Here is a 15,388-nt window from a genome sequence, read left to right on the forward strand (position 1 = left end):
GTGTGAATCCTCCTGAAGAAGTCCAGCTACATTTGCAATAAGGACGAAACGCGTTGAGGACTGTGGATGTTTTCCTAACTCTGAAACCAGCTACTATCAGATAAGCCTATTTGAATCTTTATTAATGTAATTCTTCATTTCTTTGTGTGTTGTGTGTATTTTTGATTAAAAAATTTAAAATTTACTACACTATGAGAAGTCTCCTCTTTTCCCCTTAAATCCCATATTTGGAGGATGGAACAAGCTACGTTTGGGGAATATAAGAGGACTACTTTGGTGAAGCCTGAATAAGGACTCATAATTATTGCCTGTTGCTCTGGGTCATTACGGTACGCATGCCAATTATAAATAGAGTGTGCTGTATATTTTATATAATACTACACTATATAGGCGCTTGTTCTCACCTTTTGTTTTCCGCATTTTAAACTACGTTCTGTTTTTCTTAATTTTTCCCAAAAGGCAAAAATACTCAAAAGTGCCAAGAGATATAGGGGTCATGTCACCACATCCAATAACATCCTTATCCCATTATCTAGTATTACCTAAAGTCAACTGCCCACATTAATTTCATTTTTTTCTTTTTGAACTCCTACCAAGTGAGGAGTGTCTGAAGTGCTGCAACAAAATACAAAAAAAAAAAAAAAAAAAGATTTTTTTTTTTAAAAACTCACCATCATCGAGAAATATAAGATAGTGTATAATAGAGGTTTTATGTGCATTAGCCTTTTTAGCTTTATAAACCCCAGGTAATCTTAGCACCTCCCCATTAAAGTGCTACAAAGAAAAGAAACAATATAAGCCCCAGCACCTAGTGTTCCATGTGAAGGATGTTAGAATGAGACCACTGGAACATGCCTACAGGCTTCTGTGGTTACAGATGGATCTGTACGGAGCAGAAATACCACAGCTTGGCCACCCTGTATAGGAGGCACATCCAAACTGCCTGGTCCAGAGACAGAGTACAAGGGGGGTTGAGCAGGTCACTGCTGAACCTGTCCAGCTTTGGAGTCCTTGGTGGTAGAGCAGCAGAGGAAAGACTTCATCACTAAAGCCTGTGGCTCCAAGTCTTGGATCTGCTCTCAATATAGACTCTGCTATAGGATGACCACGTGTAATGTGGTAATAAGGCACCACAAACAATGTACAGGAGGAATAAGTGCATATTCTCATCGCCGTAGAACATCTGAAGGAAGCCAGTGAGGTCTCCATAGTATTGTGTAGGATGGACCTGGGAGGTGGTGGCCACCGTTGAAAAGTTTGGAATGTGTCATAGACCTCCCAGGTCAGTAGAGGCTAAAATGAGAATCTTCGAGTGCTCAGATCCACGTCTCTAAATGCTTCTTCGTACTGAGTTCCAGAGACCTACGTCAGCACAAGTGTCCACAAAGCACTACAAGTCACAAACGCTGCCTTGCTCCAGAATGATCACAATTCAGGTCCCTCTCCTGCTCCACATGCTTATCCAAGAGTGTGGACCCCATTACTGCCACGGCTCCTGTCCAGGCTCCTGTGTCTGCTTCCGGAGGTTTAACCTCATGCACCGTGGGCAGCTGGTTGAGTTGTCATAGTAGCAGTCTCTGGTATATAAAAAATATATATATTAATTACAAGAATGAACACATCTGAAACCTGCTCTTCAGTTAATAAACAAAGTAGCAGTTATGAGTTATGTCAATATTAACATTGTCTAAAAGTAAATGGACATTTGTCATATATGGGTGTGACTTATAGATGACCTTTATTTCAAAAAGGAGAAATATTTTAGTATAATTCCGGGCTTATTCTTACACGACTTCCACTGCAGCTTAGCTTATAAAGCACATTTTGGGCCAAATGTAATAGGGTGAGTCTAGAAAAATGTGAGGGTAAACTCTCACTTTTAAAACGGAGCCAACGTAACAGAGTCGGAGAACATGCAAACCCGTATGTTTGTCAGACTCAGAAACCTCTCACGTTTTAAACTCTCATCCAGAAGTTCTCCCATTTTGAAAATGCAACTCGACCAATGTAATCGTGTGAGAGGTTACTGCTCAACTCTCACATTTTCTAAACTCTTACCCTATTACATTTTGGCCTATGTAGAAAAAAGAGCAATTGATATCACCAGCGCTCCTTTAACATGTCTCAATGGTTCTTAATGATTCTAACATAAAACAGTCAGAATTCCTCAGATGTTATCCCGGATGCACTCCCTTTCATTGCTCAGAGAAGAGGGAAAAAAAGGTGATATATTAGTATAATACCCTTTTATTCACAACACATAAAAAAACAACAATATGCAGACACAGACAATATATTAAAACAGTAATGTCGTAGTGGCATTCATTCTTGGAAATCCCAATAATGATCTAGTGTAGGGGTAATTACCGGCTGGGTAAAAGAGCGGTCAATGGACAGTTCTTAAAAGTGTGTGTAAGATGTCCGGGTAAGACCTGCTGCAGTCCAGATTCTCACCCGCCGATGGAAAAACGCCTCCCAGCTCTGCCGATGTCCGTCACTATGTAATCACCGCCGTCACCGTCAATAAGGGAAGTCCCAGCACTTCTGACCCTCCTCGGGTCTTTCTCATGGTAAGCCGATTCTGGTGACGGCGGTGATTACATAGTGACGGACATCGGCAGAGCTGGGAGGCGTTTTTCCATCGGCGGGTGAGAATCTGGACTGCAGACTTCTAAAAACCTGCACTTTAGTAAATATACCCCTATCTATCAGATTTTGTATTTTTTTTTTTTAATGGAGTAGTGGGAGGGAGAGCTACAAAAATTTGTAAATTGCTATAATGATGGTGGCACACGCGTAACACCTGCCCATTGGTTGCCCAAGTGCAATGGGGCATGAGGCTAGAGGGACACATGCATGGAGAGGGGGAGCAGGAGGCTAGAGGGACAGGGAGAGGGGGGAGCAGGAGGCTAGAGGGACACACGCATGGAGAGGGGGGAGCAGTAGGCTAGAGGGACACAGGCAGAGGGGGGAGCAGGAGGCTAGAGGGACACAGGCAGAGGGGGGAGCAGGAGGCTAGAGGGACACAGGCAGAGGGGGGAGCAGGAGGCTAGAGGGACACAGGCAGAGGGGGGAGCAGGAGGCTAGAGGGACACAGGCAGAGGGGGGAGCAGGAGGCTAGAGGGACACAGGCAGAGGGGGGAGCAGGAGGCTAGAGGGACACAGGCAGAGGGGGGAGCAGGAGGCTAGAGGGACACAGGCAGAGGGGGGAGCAGGAGGCTAGAGGGACACAGGCAGAGGGGGGAGCAGGAGGCTAGAGGGACACAGGCAGAGGGGGGAGCAGGAGGCTAGAGGGACACAGGCAGAGGGGGGAGCAGGAGGCTAGAGGGACACAGGCAGAGGGGGGAGCAGGAGGCTAGAGGGACACAGGCAGAGGGGGGAGCAGGAGGCTAGAGGGACACAGGCAGAGGGGGGAGCAGGAGGCTAGAGGGACACAGGCAGAGGGGGGAGCAGGAGGCTAGAGGGACACAGGCAGAGGGGGGAGCAGGAGGCTAGAGGGACACAGGCAGAGGGGGGAGCAGGAGGCTAGAGGGACACAGGCAGAGGGGGGAGCAGGAGGCTAGAGGGACACAGGCAGAGGGGGGAGCAGGAGGCTAGAGGGACACAGGCAGAGGGGGGAGCAGGAGGCTAGAGGAACACAGGCAGAGGGGGGAGCAGGAGGCTAGAGGAACACAGGCAGAGGGGGGAGCAGGAGGCTAGAGGAACACAGGCAGAGGGGGGAGCAGGAGGCTAGAGGAACACAGGCAGAGGGGGGAGCAGGAGGCTAGAGGAACACAGGCAGAGGGGGGAGCAGGAGGCTAGAGGAACACAGGCAGAGGGGGGAGCAGGAGGCTAGAGGAACACAGGCAGAGGGGGGAGCAGGAGGCTAGAGGAACACAGGCAGAGGGGGGAGCAGGAGGCTAGAGGGACACAGGCAGGGGGAGCAGGAGGCTAGAGGAACACAGGCAGGGGGAGCAGGAGGCTAGAGGAACACAGGCAGGGGGAGCAGGAGGCTAGAGGAACACAGGCAGGGGGAGCAGGAGGCTAGAGGGACACAGGCAGGGGGAGCAGGAGGCTAGAGGAACACAGGCAGGGGGAGCAGGAGGCTAGAGGAACACAGGCAGGGGGAGCAGGAGGCTAGAGGAACACAGGCAGGGGGAGCAGGAGGCTAGAGGAACACAGGCAGGGGGAGCAGGAGGCTAGAGGGACACAGGCAGGGGGAGCAGGAGGCTAGAGGAACACAGGCAGGGGGAGCAGGAGGCTAGAGGAACACAGGCAGGGGGAGCAGGAGGCTAGAGGAACACAAGCAGGGGGAGCAGGAGGCTAGAGGAACACAGGCAGGGGGAGCAGGAGGCTAGAGGGACACAGGCAGAATTAACAATGAGGCTAGAGGGACACAGGCAGGAGGAGCATGAGGCTAGTGGGACACAGGCAGGGAGAGGGGGGCATGAGGCTAGTGGGACACAGGCAGGGAGAGGGGGGCATGAGACTAGAGAACTTAGGCAGTGGGCTATTAGTTGGCCACAATAGCCAGTTACCTGGTAAATGAAGAGTCCAAATATACACACACAGACATGTTTTCCTATGATGAAAGGGACCATACAACAGCTGCAAAGCTTTATACACAGCAAATCTCGGATATGGCTGTATTATTTCACTTACTTTTTGTTTTGTGTATTTTGCTCACTAATATGAGACATGAGATCTATTTGAGAACATTGCTTCATATACAAGTGGTTTGCAGATCAGCCTCCTAACCATATGTAATGTTATAGTAACATAAGACTGGTAGTCTCACCTGTGGAACACGGCAGCGCAGTCCTGGCAAACAGATGTGTGACTGTCAAATGGGAACAGGATGTCTCCCTCCTTGCACAGCTCACACACAAAGCCCTTAGCTTGACAGCGCTGGGAAAATAAAGATTGCAGCATGAACACAGTAGCAGTTTCCTTGGGTCACATCGGCCAGAGCCGACCCATCTCTGGTGGTGCACGTTTTTCAGGGGAGACCAGATTTGACTGCAATTGAAAGTGCAGAGTGATACATATTAGGTCTCCTTTCCTCTTGCAGCCTATGAGAGGACGTACAGGGGAGGAAAGGACACTTCCTATCCCGATAACAGTCACCACGCTGATCATACAGCGACTACATGGGCTGGCATATGTAGGACGGTATCACTGTGCACTAACACCTGCAGACAGCTCTTGTGGAACAGAAGTGGGGATGGGAAAGGGGAGGGGCTGTAGGCAAGAGGGAGTAAACCAATGGGCAGACAGTGCCTCAGATTTATCAAACCTTCTAAAGAGGACAAGTGTTGCCCATGGCACCCACTCAGGTTGTAGCTATCATTTTATAGAACATAATAGACAAACGATAGCAATAATCTGATTGGTTGATATTGCCAATACCTCCACTTGTTTAGGTTTGATAAAATCTCCCGCTAGAGAGTAACTTTACTTTGCTCTAGGATCCCACCCAACCACATAATTGCCCTTATCTGCCTCCCGCACCTCACAGTCCAGCTTGATGTGCTTGGCAAACGTGGTGTGTACGTCGGTGAGGGAGCAGCCCAAACGTCCACTGCTAACGTCCAGAAGATCCTGTAGGGAGTACATGTCATCGTTCTCCACAAAATGCTGCCGCTCCTGTAGCTGTAGGCAGAACACAGTTTAAACAATGCAGGACACAACCAGGCTCACGAGTTTTACAGCCTAAAGTCTTCTTCTGACCTGCAGAAGCAGTCGGGCCTCCATAGCCTCTTTGCAGGTGATGAAGTACGGTTTCATGAGGAGGATGTCCTGACGTAACTTCTATAGACAGCAGATAGAGGGAAGAGAGCAATCAAAGATATTGGCGCAAAGTAAACAAAATTTGGTAAATTATGTTCCCAGAGGAGGTGGCTTCACCATCCTACTATCATGTAGAGGGATCTTCTCCCCAAATGTATGGGCATCAATGACACACGCTGTACCAAGGGTGTTGAGTGTGACCTGGTCTTACCCGGATCTCCACCAGCTCCTCCACATAGTTAAAAAGCAAAGGGTTAATCTCGCGTAGCTTCAGCACCGGACGGCTCAGCATCAGCGTGAGATACCGCATACTGCATCGGGACACCTGGAGGTGGAGACCAGACTTGTGTTGGTGGCAGAGATGGGTGAATCTAAACCTAAAGGGAAAATACATCCTATTTATAAGCAAGGGACATTGAACTGGTAAGTTAAACTAAACAATGGGACCAGCAGTTTGATACAGGCCAGAGTCAATAGCGATACCTCTAATTAAAACAAACTGTACAGTAAACCACTTTCCCCAACAGGCAAAATGGCAAGGGAGAGACTTACACGGCCACAACCCCACCAGCAGGTGTCCAACACACGTTCTACTGAAACTCAACATAGTCTGAATGTCAACACAGCATGTTTACACTATTTAAACCCTAACCAATTGGCCAGTGCCCTTTTCTTCCTAGCAAGCTGTGAGCCATGTAATCCTTTACAGAATTTTGTATCTAAAATAGCTATTTAATGGTATTTAAGTCACCTCCCTGACTAGGGCCCTTCTCCCACGATCGCTCAGTTTAGACGGCCGGCCAACTCTAGGAAGAGTTCTGGTGGTTCCGAACTTCTTCCATTTATGGATGATGGAGGCCACTGTGCTCATTGGGACCTTCAAAGCAGCAGATATTTTTCTGTACCCTTCCCCAGATTTGTGCCTCAAGACAACCGGAGGTCTACAGCCAGTTCCTTGTACTTCATGCTTGGTTTGTGCTCTGACATGCACTGTCAAGTGTGGTACCTTATATAGACAGGTGTATGCCTTTTAAAATCATGTCCAATCAACTGAATTCACCACAGGTGCACTCCAATGAAGCTGTAGGAACATCTCAAGGATGATCAGTGGAAACAGGATGCACCTGAGCTCAATTTTGAGCTTCATGGCAAAGGCTGTGAATACATATGTACATGTGATTTCTTAGCGTTTCTTCTTTTATTAAATTTGAAAAAATCTCAAAAAAAAACTTTTTACACGTTGTCATTATGGGGTATTGTGTGTAGCATTTTGAGGACAAAAATTAATTTATTCCACTTTGGAATAAGGCTGTAACATAACAAAATGTGGAAAAAGTGAAGCGCTGTGAATACTTTCCGGATGCACTGTAGATTCAGAGGAGAGCTCTGGGCAGAAATACAGAAATAGTGGGGAAGAGAAGGCAAACAATGAAACTGTACTAAATGGCGAGCTCGGCATGCAGACATACGAGCACCATCAGATAAGCCAAGTAAAGTTATAGGACAAGGATATTTTTACAAAGAGTTATCATTTAAGATCAGGATGATATAAAAGAAAAACAAATACAAATAAATAGAAGGTTAGTGTCCCAACAAAAAGCTAGCGGTTTACATGAACTTGCTATATTACAATAGTTTTCTGTAGTCCATTGCTGACATTAGCCAAGAAAGGATTACATGGCTCAGCTTGTTAGGAATAAAAGGGCACTGACCAATTGGTTGCTTCTATATCAATTCTTGAACAAAGGATAATGTCTAGTAAACCTTTTTCCATGCAATACCTTAGCTGCAATCCATACGTACCTTGCGAGGTTCAAAATCCCAGTTGTGAATGGCGCGAGCGGGGATGACAGCGAGGTCGTTCCAGTGACAATTGCTGCAGTAGTACTGGCCGGTGTAATCACACTGACGGGCCTCACTGGGAACTGCCCCTGTACATAGGCCATGATCAGTCACAGATACATGGAAACCGTGCCATGCCCTTAGCTGACAGGCTAATATGTCATCAGTTCAGTCTAATGAAATGTAAACTTCAAAACTACATGATTTTTATCACCTTGGCTAGTTTATTCAAAATGGCTAACTAAGACTGCAACACCCCAAATGTAACAGAGTGTTCCTTTATTTTAGAGTAAAAGGGGTATATTTACTAAAGTGAGAGTTTTTAGAAGTGGAGATGTTGCCCATAGCCACCAATCAGATTCTTCTTAACATTTAACTAGCACCTTCTATCTAGAAGATAATAGCTAGAATCTGATTGGTTGCTATGGGCAACATCTGCACTTCTAAAAACTCTCACTTTAGAAAATATACCTCTAAAGGTGCATACACACAACGATTTTTTGAATGACTTCGTCATCATTAAACAGTTTATAAAATCGTTCATCTTTTTAAGGTGAACGATGAACCTTAATTGTTCATGCGCGTTCACGTTTGTAGTTTATTCTGACTGACCAACAAACGATTTTCGTTCAGAAAATCGTTCATGTTGTACAGAATGTGCGATGAACGATGTCCATTCACTGTATGCATGATTAAAAAAATCGTTCATCATTCATGAAAATCGTTCATTAATTTCGTAACCAACGATTTTTATAAACGATTTTCGTTCACTTTTTCAAGGGAAAATCTGGACGAAAATCGTTCACTAAAATCGTTGGTTACTAACATCGTTTTGTGTGTATGCAGCTTAAGTGTGTGCTTTTGTTTCATTCTACATGATATATACCCGAGTAATCATGACATTTTTCCCATCAATTGTAGGCAGCCACCCCTCCCCAAAGTAATCCTTGGCCACCCTCCTTTATCTACCGTATATTACAGGGTTGGCAAGCCATATACAGAGGTGACCATTACACATTGGCTTCAGTCGCGCCAAATAGCCCCTTTCGGAGTGCCAGGTACTTCTTGCCCAAAAATGTGCATATTATATACATAAATAAACTGTGAGCGACAAAACTACATTTCTAGATTACTCTGATCACTTTCATGTGCGACATTAGTACATCTGCGTGCGATGGAGTCTGAGGATGTGTAAAAAGGGGCTCAGATGGAAGCAGCCGCGACTTTTCCTCACGTCAAGTGAGATTGTGTTTGAGACTTTGTACATGTGCAAAACCAATAAATGTGCGGTTAATGTGGGTCAAGTACACCATGAGCAGCTTTTCGTTGATATGGCCATATATTCATGCGTACAAAATACAAAAAAAAAATTTAAAAATAGTATGGTACGCTACTAGTCGTGGAGAGCCTCAGATGCGTTGGGGCTCTCGTGCCTTATGGCATATAGAGGTCAGGTTTATCAGGACACATCTGTAGGTCCGCATGAAAAGAACAGATTTCAGCACTGGCCCATTGTACAGGATAAAATGGGGGTGTGTACAGTGCATGCAGCTGCCGATTGGTTGCAACTCCTGTCCAATCAGTTACCACACTCACTGAACACCTACTTAGCACAGGCAAGCTGAAATTCTCAGTCTCTCTCCTCTTCAGGCTGTCAGACAATAGACATTATGGGGTATATTTACTAACGTGCGGGTTTTTAGAAGTAGAGATGTTGCCAATTGTTGTATGCTTCAAGCAGGGTACTGTATTTTCATCCTATACTTACGTAACGAGATAGGTGCCCGGCACTCAGCACAGCGGTAATCCTGGGTGTCCAGTCCGGCTTCAGGACAAATGGTTAATTCATACTCCGATTGGTGACTGACCTTTGATCTCACGCAGGGTCTGGTAATGAGGTTCAGACATTTGCTATGGCAACGATAGTAACACCCTGAGAAACGGAACACAGGTGAGTGTAAGTTTTGAAAAAGACAAATTCTCCGTGCATGCAACCAATGTGGGGCCTGCAGATGTTTGCACCTTGGGCAGTCTGTGCAGGGCCTCCCCGGTTTTCTCTGCCACCTCAAACGACCCCCACTCCGGCAGTCTGGGCTCATCTTTCTCTCTGATGGAAGGAGCACAGAGCCAGGAGCCTTCAGGGACAGGTAAGCTGTGACTCCCCCTCGGTCTTGCACCCAGGGCTGAGGCATGGGTAGCTCCACCCTTGATACAGCCCTGCCTCAGTGACGTCACTGATGCCTGGTGATTTGATAGGGTATATTCCTGTGAAAATTACCTCAGCCCACACACCGTGGATGCCATGCATCGTATCTCAATGTTAATGTTCCGACTGAATGGATAAGCCGCCGCCCCATGAATATTGGGCAAACCTCCACTGAGTCTAGTTGAGGGTACCTTTTAAGCAGCAAAAGTCAATACACATGATCTCATAATTAAACCTTACTCAGACAGAAGATTTTTATGCAGAGTTTCAAATGGGATTCAATGGAAGCAGACAGCTGTGGGAATTGTGCAGGGATCAGGAATTTTTAGGAGTCAGTCTGAAATGCCATTTTTCTGTAACCAGCTATCTACATGTCATGTGATCCTCTGCAAGCATCACAGTCAATGCCCAGGATGTCCGCTAGATTGAGAAAAGTGGTTTGAATGAGCCCCTGACTGGCAAACCTCTCACCTGTGCACGTGTACCAAGTCTGGATGAGGCCCCAGATAAACGCACTGCACTTGTCACACACTTGTTTCACACTTTTACTCTTCTCCTTGTAGAACCGATGTTCCAGCATAATTCGCATGTTAGGCTCATCCTCATGCGGGTCCTGGGGGAGGGAAGAAAGGTCATGATCACAACTGAGAGACTGATGGATCAACGTCCTGGACAAATACAGAATAACCCCGCATATGCGGCACTGAGAGACACAGGCACAGGTCCACACTCACTTTCAGTTCCTGCAGCTTGAGCCGGAGATGAATGAGCCTGACCACAGCATCCTTCTGCTTGTCCGATTGCTCGGGCAGCTCCAGAATCACCTGCTTACACTCCTCAATCGCCTGTCTCAGCTGCTGGATGTCAGACGCTAGGAACAGTCCCTGCAGTCAGAACATGGAGAGATATAATGACACACCTCATCACCGGAGATATCAGGGCATGCGTGGTCAGCGGAAATCAAGTGATTGGCCCCGATATCGCAGTACCAAGTCCCAAAAAGGCCCTAATGCCCAATAATAGACCAGCGTAAATCAATTGGATTTTTATTGGACATGTTTGCAGGTGCCTTTGTTAAATGAGAACATTGGGAAAGTTTGAAAAGATTATTTAAAGTAAAATGGGGACTATCACAGAAAAGAGCAATTTTTTTTTTTGTAAGTTTTATTGAAGCATCACAGATACAAACATTGTAGTGAACAACGGTGCAAGGGCGGGATGTACTAACTTTGTGGAGTACATCCCGCCATGCTTCGCATTCCTACTGATCGCATATGCACTAACATATGCGATCAGTAGCGCAAAAGGACAGCTCTTCCGATAAGAGTTGTCCTTTGCGATGTGCGCTGTGCCGTGGACTTCCGGGTTTATGCCCCGAAAGTCCATCTGCACATGCACAGAGTGACGCGGCGGCCGGGGGGCATGCTGGGAGGGATCCGATTGGACCTCTCATTTCAGCGCAATGCGGTAGAAGCCCATAGGCTTCTATAGGATAATAATAATCCAATATCTTGCTCAGGCAAGACAAGATGACTCCTTTCTGGGGCACTCTTAGTATCACTATGCTGTGTGTAACTGTCAAATTTAAAATCACAAAATGTATTAATATACTCATAAAATAAAATGCAATATAGATTTTGTTAAAAAAAAAAAAATGACAGAAAAATATATAGGGCGAAAATATTGAGAAAAGTCTATGGTTATATATAGTATAAATAAATCATCTTAGAGAGTATTACATCAACGATTGAATAAAGGGTATACAATATATACATGGACAAAAACCCAAAAGACCAGTGTATATAATCTACACGGAATGATTGTTCCTTATATTGTAAGGAAGAGAAATAAATTTACACAGTCACATAAACAAATATATAATGCTGCTGTAAAAAACAATACTTCCTCATCAAATATATATATATGTTCAAATATCATTATAGATCTTAAAACATGTACATATCTTCATATATTTTATGATTCACATTAATTCCAAGTTGTATCCAGTGATTATTATAGAATATAAGTAGGACCTTACAGTTTCTCTCCACTTCTGCTTTCTCTCATCTTACAAAGTATCAAATGAGTGATGAGAGCATGGTAAGAATTTAGGTCTGTGAAACAACAGTAAGGTATGGTCTGTTAAAGATTTATAGGGTGTTAGATAATCTCTGGTGCTTTACAGCATTGCAGGGGTTAAATGCACCCCAGGTCAGTCAGACCACCCCTGAGAGGATAGGAAAAAAAAGTGCCCAATTGCTGCTGATTGATGATATATTGCAAGAAAAATAAATGTACCGTATATACTCGAGTATAAGTCAACCCGAATATAAGCCGAGGTACCTACTTTTACCCCAAAAAACTGGGAAAACTTACTGACTCGAGTATAAGCCTAGTGTGGGAAATGGCAGCAGCTGGTAGTGCCCCCAGTAGTAATTCCCCCTGGTTGTGCCCCCAGTAGTAATCCCTCCTGGTAGTGCCCCCAGTAGTAATTCCCCCTGGTTGTGCCCCCAGTAGTAATCCCTCCTGGTAGTGCCCCCAGTGGTAATCCCCCCTTTCAGTGCCTCCAGTAGTAATCCCCCTGGTAGTACCCCCAGTAGTAATCCCCCCTTTTAGTGCCCCCTGTAGTAATCCTCCCCTGGTAGTTCCCCCAGTGGTAATCCCCCCCTGGTAGTTCCCCCAGTGGTAATCCCCCCCTGGTAGTTCCCCCAGTGGTAATCCCCCCTTTTAGTGCCCCCTGTAGTAATCCCCCCCTGTAGTAATCCCCCCTGGTAGTGCCCCCTGTAGTAATCCCCCCCTTGTAGTTCCCCCAGTGGTAATCCCCTCTTTTAGTGCCCCCTGTAGTAATCGCCCCCTGATAATGCCCCTTGGTAGTGCCCCCTGTAGTAATCGCCCCCTGGTAGTGCCCCCTGATAATGCCCCCTGTAGTCATCGCCCCCTGTAGTCCCCCCCCTAGTAGAGAGAGACGTGAAAAGAATAAAAAAATAAATAAACACCTTAAACTCCCGCTCCTGGTCCCGCCGCTGTCCGCTCCTCCGGCCGCTTTGCATGGGAGAGACGTCGTCATGACGACGTCTCTCCCATCACCCACTGCGGGAGCCGGAAGATGGCTCCCGCAGTGGGAGCAGCAGCAGCCGCTGAGAGTCTGACAGACTCTCAGCGGCTGCTGATTACACCAAACACGCAGCTGCTGGCTCCGGCGGCTGTGTGTTTGGCAGTGTGTAGCGCTGACCGAACTCCGTCCGGTCAGCGCTACACTTGACTCGAGTATAAGCTGAGGGGGTACTTTCTCAGCACATTTTTTGTGCTGAAAAACTCGGCTTATACTCGAGTATATACGGTAATACATTGGTTAGTGAAACATAAATCACATTACTGTATATATATATCTCTTATTACACTGTACAACAAATTAATACTTTTAATTTGTTTCCTTTCTAAAAATAGTCATACATTACTAATTTGAGGTCAAGAAAAACTAAAATGATTTCAGAATGTTTTTACCAGCTCTATTTTTTGAGCTACACTACTTGCACTATACTGTATGTACATTAGTAATGTAGTTTAGTGAAAAGCTATTTTAAAATAATCTGATATTTTTTTGCTAGAAAATAAATAACAGTTGTTTTAATTCAATCAATCACAGATAAGAACACAAAACGAAACAAACATACAGCATAGGAAACAAACACACAGCATAGGAAACAAACATACAGCATAGGAAACAAACACACAGCATAGGAAACAAACACACAGCATAGGAAACAAACATACGAAACAAACATACAGCATATGAAAAACATACGAAACAAACACACAGCATAGGAAACAAACATACAGCATAGGAAACATAGGAAACAAACACACAGCATAGGAAACAAACATACGAAACAAACATACAGCATATGAAACAAACATACGAAACAAACATACAGCATAGGAAACAAACATACAGCATAGGAAACAAACATACAGCATAGGAAACAAACATACAGCATACGAAACAAACATACGAAACAAACATACAGCATACGAAACAAACATACAGCATACGAAACAAACATACAGCATACGAAACAAGCATACAGCATACGAAACAAACATACAGCATACGAAACAAACAAACAGCATAGGAAAGTACTATGTGATATAGTGGCCTACTCATGGGGGTGCTTTCTCTTTGCTTGTCGCTTGTCCTCCTCTCCTGGGGCATCTCTTGTCACTATCACCTACCCTGATATCTTTGTTCCATTGCTGAGATGTCTTGGTGGAATCGCTCCCTATGCTTGTCACTCAGTGCACCACAGTTATCTTGTGTGGGTAATCCCGTGAATCGCATATATTTGAATAGGGGAGGGGACAAATAACTGATTCATTTAATTGGGTCCTTAGGCCCCGCCCCCTCTGTGCGGAACACAGATTGCTGGTAAGATTCTCTCCATTCTGCCCACGTCACTAGGAATACCCCTACATCGTCATAAATGGGCTATATCTCGGAACTCAGAGCTAACAGTTTTAAATGTCGTATTCATTCTTTGCATGCTGACATCAATTAGAAGTAACTATTTTCACATCGGAAACATTTTCATTGTTGTGCATTGTTATCAGTTTCCCTGTAACGTGGAAAAAAAGGTTTGTTGTTACAGTAAATCAGTGTGATGTCCTCTTAGTTGATATCAGCTATAGTCATATGCTGAGAGGAGGGTCAGTGAATCCTATCCTGTAATTGATGTTCAAATTGTATACTAAGATCAGGTCCTGGTATAGCCCTGTATATAAGGTGTAAATGTGGAACAATCCGGTCAGCTATTATATGATGTCTCACACTATTCTGCTCCTTATTTCCAGCATACAAATGTCTGGCTGAACACAGTATGGTCTCTTGGAGCCTTCCGTAGTGTGCAAGTCAGCTGGTTGAGGCCTATGTTAATATTGGTAGCCCGGTCAGTCCCTGCTGTAACCCTGTGATGTAATGCGGTGTAAAGTGGGACAACGTGGACACAGAGGGCCTGATTCAGAGGCACTCGCAAAAAGCGAACGCTCGCTCTGAATCAGGGCGGGCACTGTTTTTTTTTTTAGGAGCGGCCTCCTGGCCGCTCACATAGCTGTGGGTCACCACCCACAGCTATAGGGAGCGGCCATGATAATGTTCGCGATGGTCTCTCGGGCATGCGACGAGACCCTTGTAGTAGAGCCGGAATCTCTCCCACTGACATCACTGGTGATGTCAGTGGGGCCGCCCACAAACAGCAGGCGTTCGCATGGGAACGCCTCAGTTTGTGAAGCCACCCCCGGCCACGCCTACAAAATGGGGCGAGCTGTCGATCAACATCGACAGCCACCCCTTTCGTAGTGAGTCCAGGAGCGAGTGCTTTTTGCGCTCGCTCCGGGGCTCGCACACGTGCAGTGCACACGCCGCGCGTGCGCACTGGGCCACCATTGACCCGCTTGCGAGCGCAATGCACTTGCGAGCGGGTTTGAATCAGGCCCAGTGGGTCTCACATTTTGGGGCCAAACAACCATTATACACTCTCTAAGTGCTTCTTCTATATTCTTACATCCCCTCTTACT

General features: G+C 45.8%; 1 protein-coding gene across 2 annotated transcripts in view; it reads right to left on the bottom strand.

Annotated features, from left to right (window-relative positions):
* Positions 1–546: 546 nt before the first annotated feature.
* DEF8 (differentially expressed in FDCP 8 homolog) overlaps positions 547–15,388 on the bottom strand; it is a 55,271-nt gene continuing 40,429 nt past the window's right edge. The window contains exons 4-12 of one of the 2 annotated variants that reach the window (XM_088449414.1): positions 10,552–10,701; positions 10,289–10,430; positions 9,380–9,544; positions 7,573–7,700; positions 5,981–6,094; positions 5,710–5,790; positions 5,491–5,631; positions 4,778–4,887; positions 547–1,577 (exon numbers count right to left, since the gene is read on the bottom strand). In XM_088449414.1, the coding sequence (XP_088305540.1) occupies positions 1,481–1,577; positions 4,778–4,887; positions 5,491–5,631; positions 5,710–5,790; positions 5,981–6,094; positions 7,573–7,700; positions 9,380–9,544; positions 10,289–10,430; positions 10,552–10,701 (1,128 nt within the window). In that variant the 3' untranslated portion in view covers positions 547–1,480. The remainder of the gene's footprint in view (positions 1,578–4,777; positions 4,888–5,490; positions 5,632–5,709; positions 5,791–5,980; positions 6,095–7,572; positions 7,701–9,379; positions 9,545–10,288; positions 10,431–10,551; positions 10,702–15,388) is intronic. The other variant, XM_088449413.1, reaches the window with a different exon arrangement.

The sequence above is a fragment of the Taudactylus pleione genome, unplaced genomic scaffold, assembly GCF_031769625.1.
Source record: "Taudactylus pleione unplaced genomic scaffold, aTauple2 ptg000484l, whole genome shotgun sequence".
Classification (NCBI taxonomy): Eukaryota; Metazoa; Chordata; class Amphibia; order Anura; family Myobatrachidae; genus Taudactylus; species Taudactylus pleione.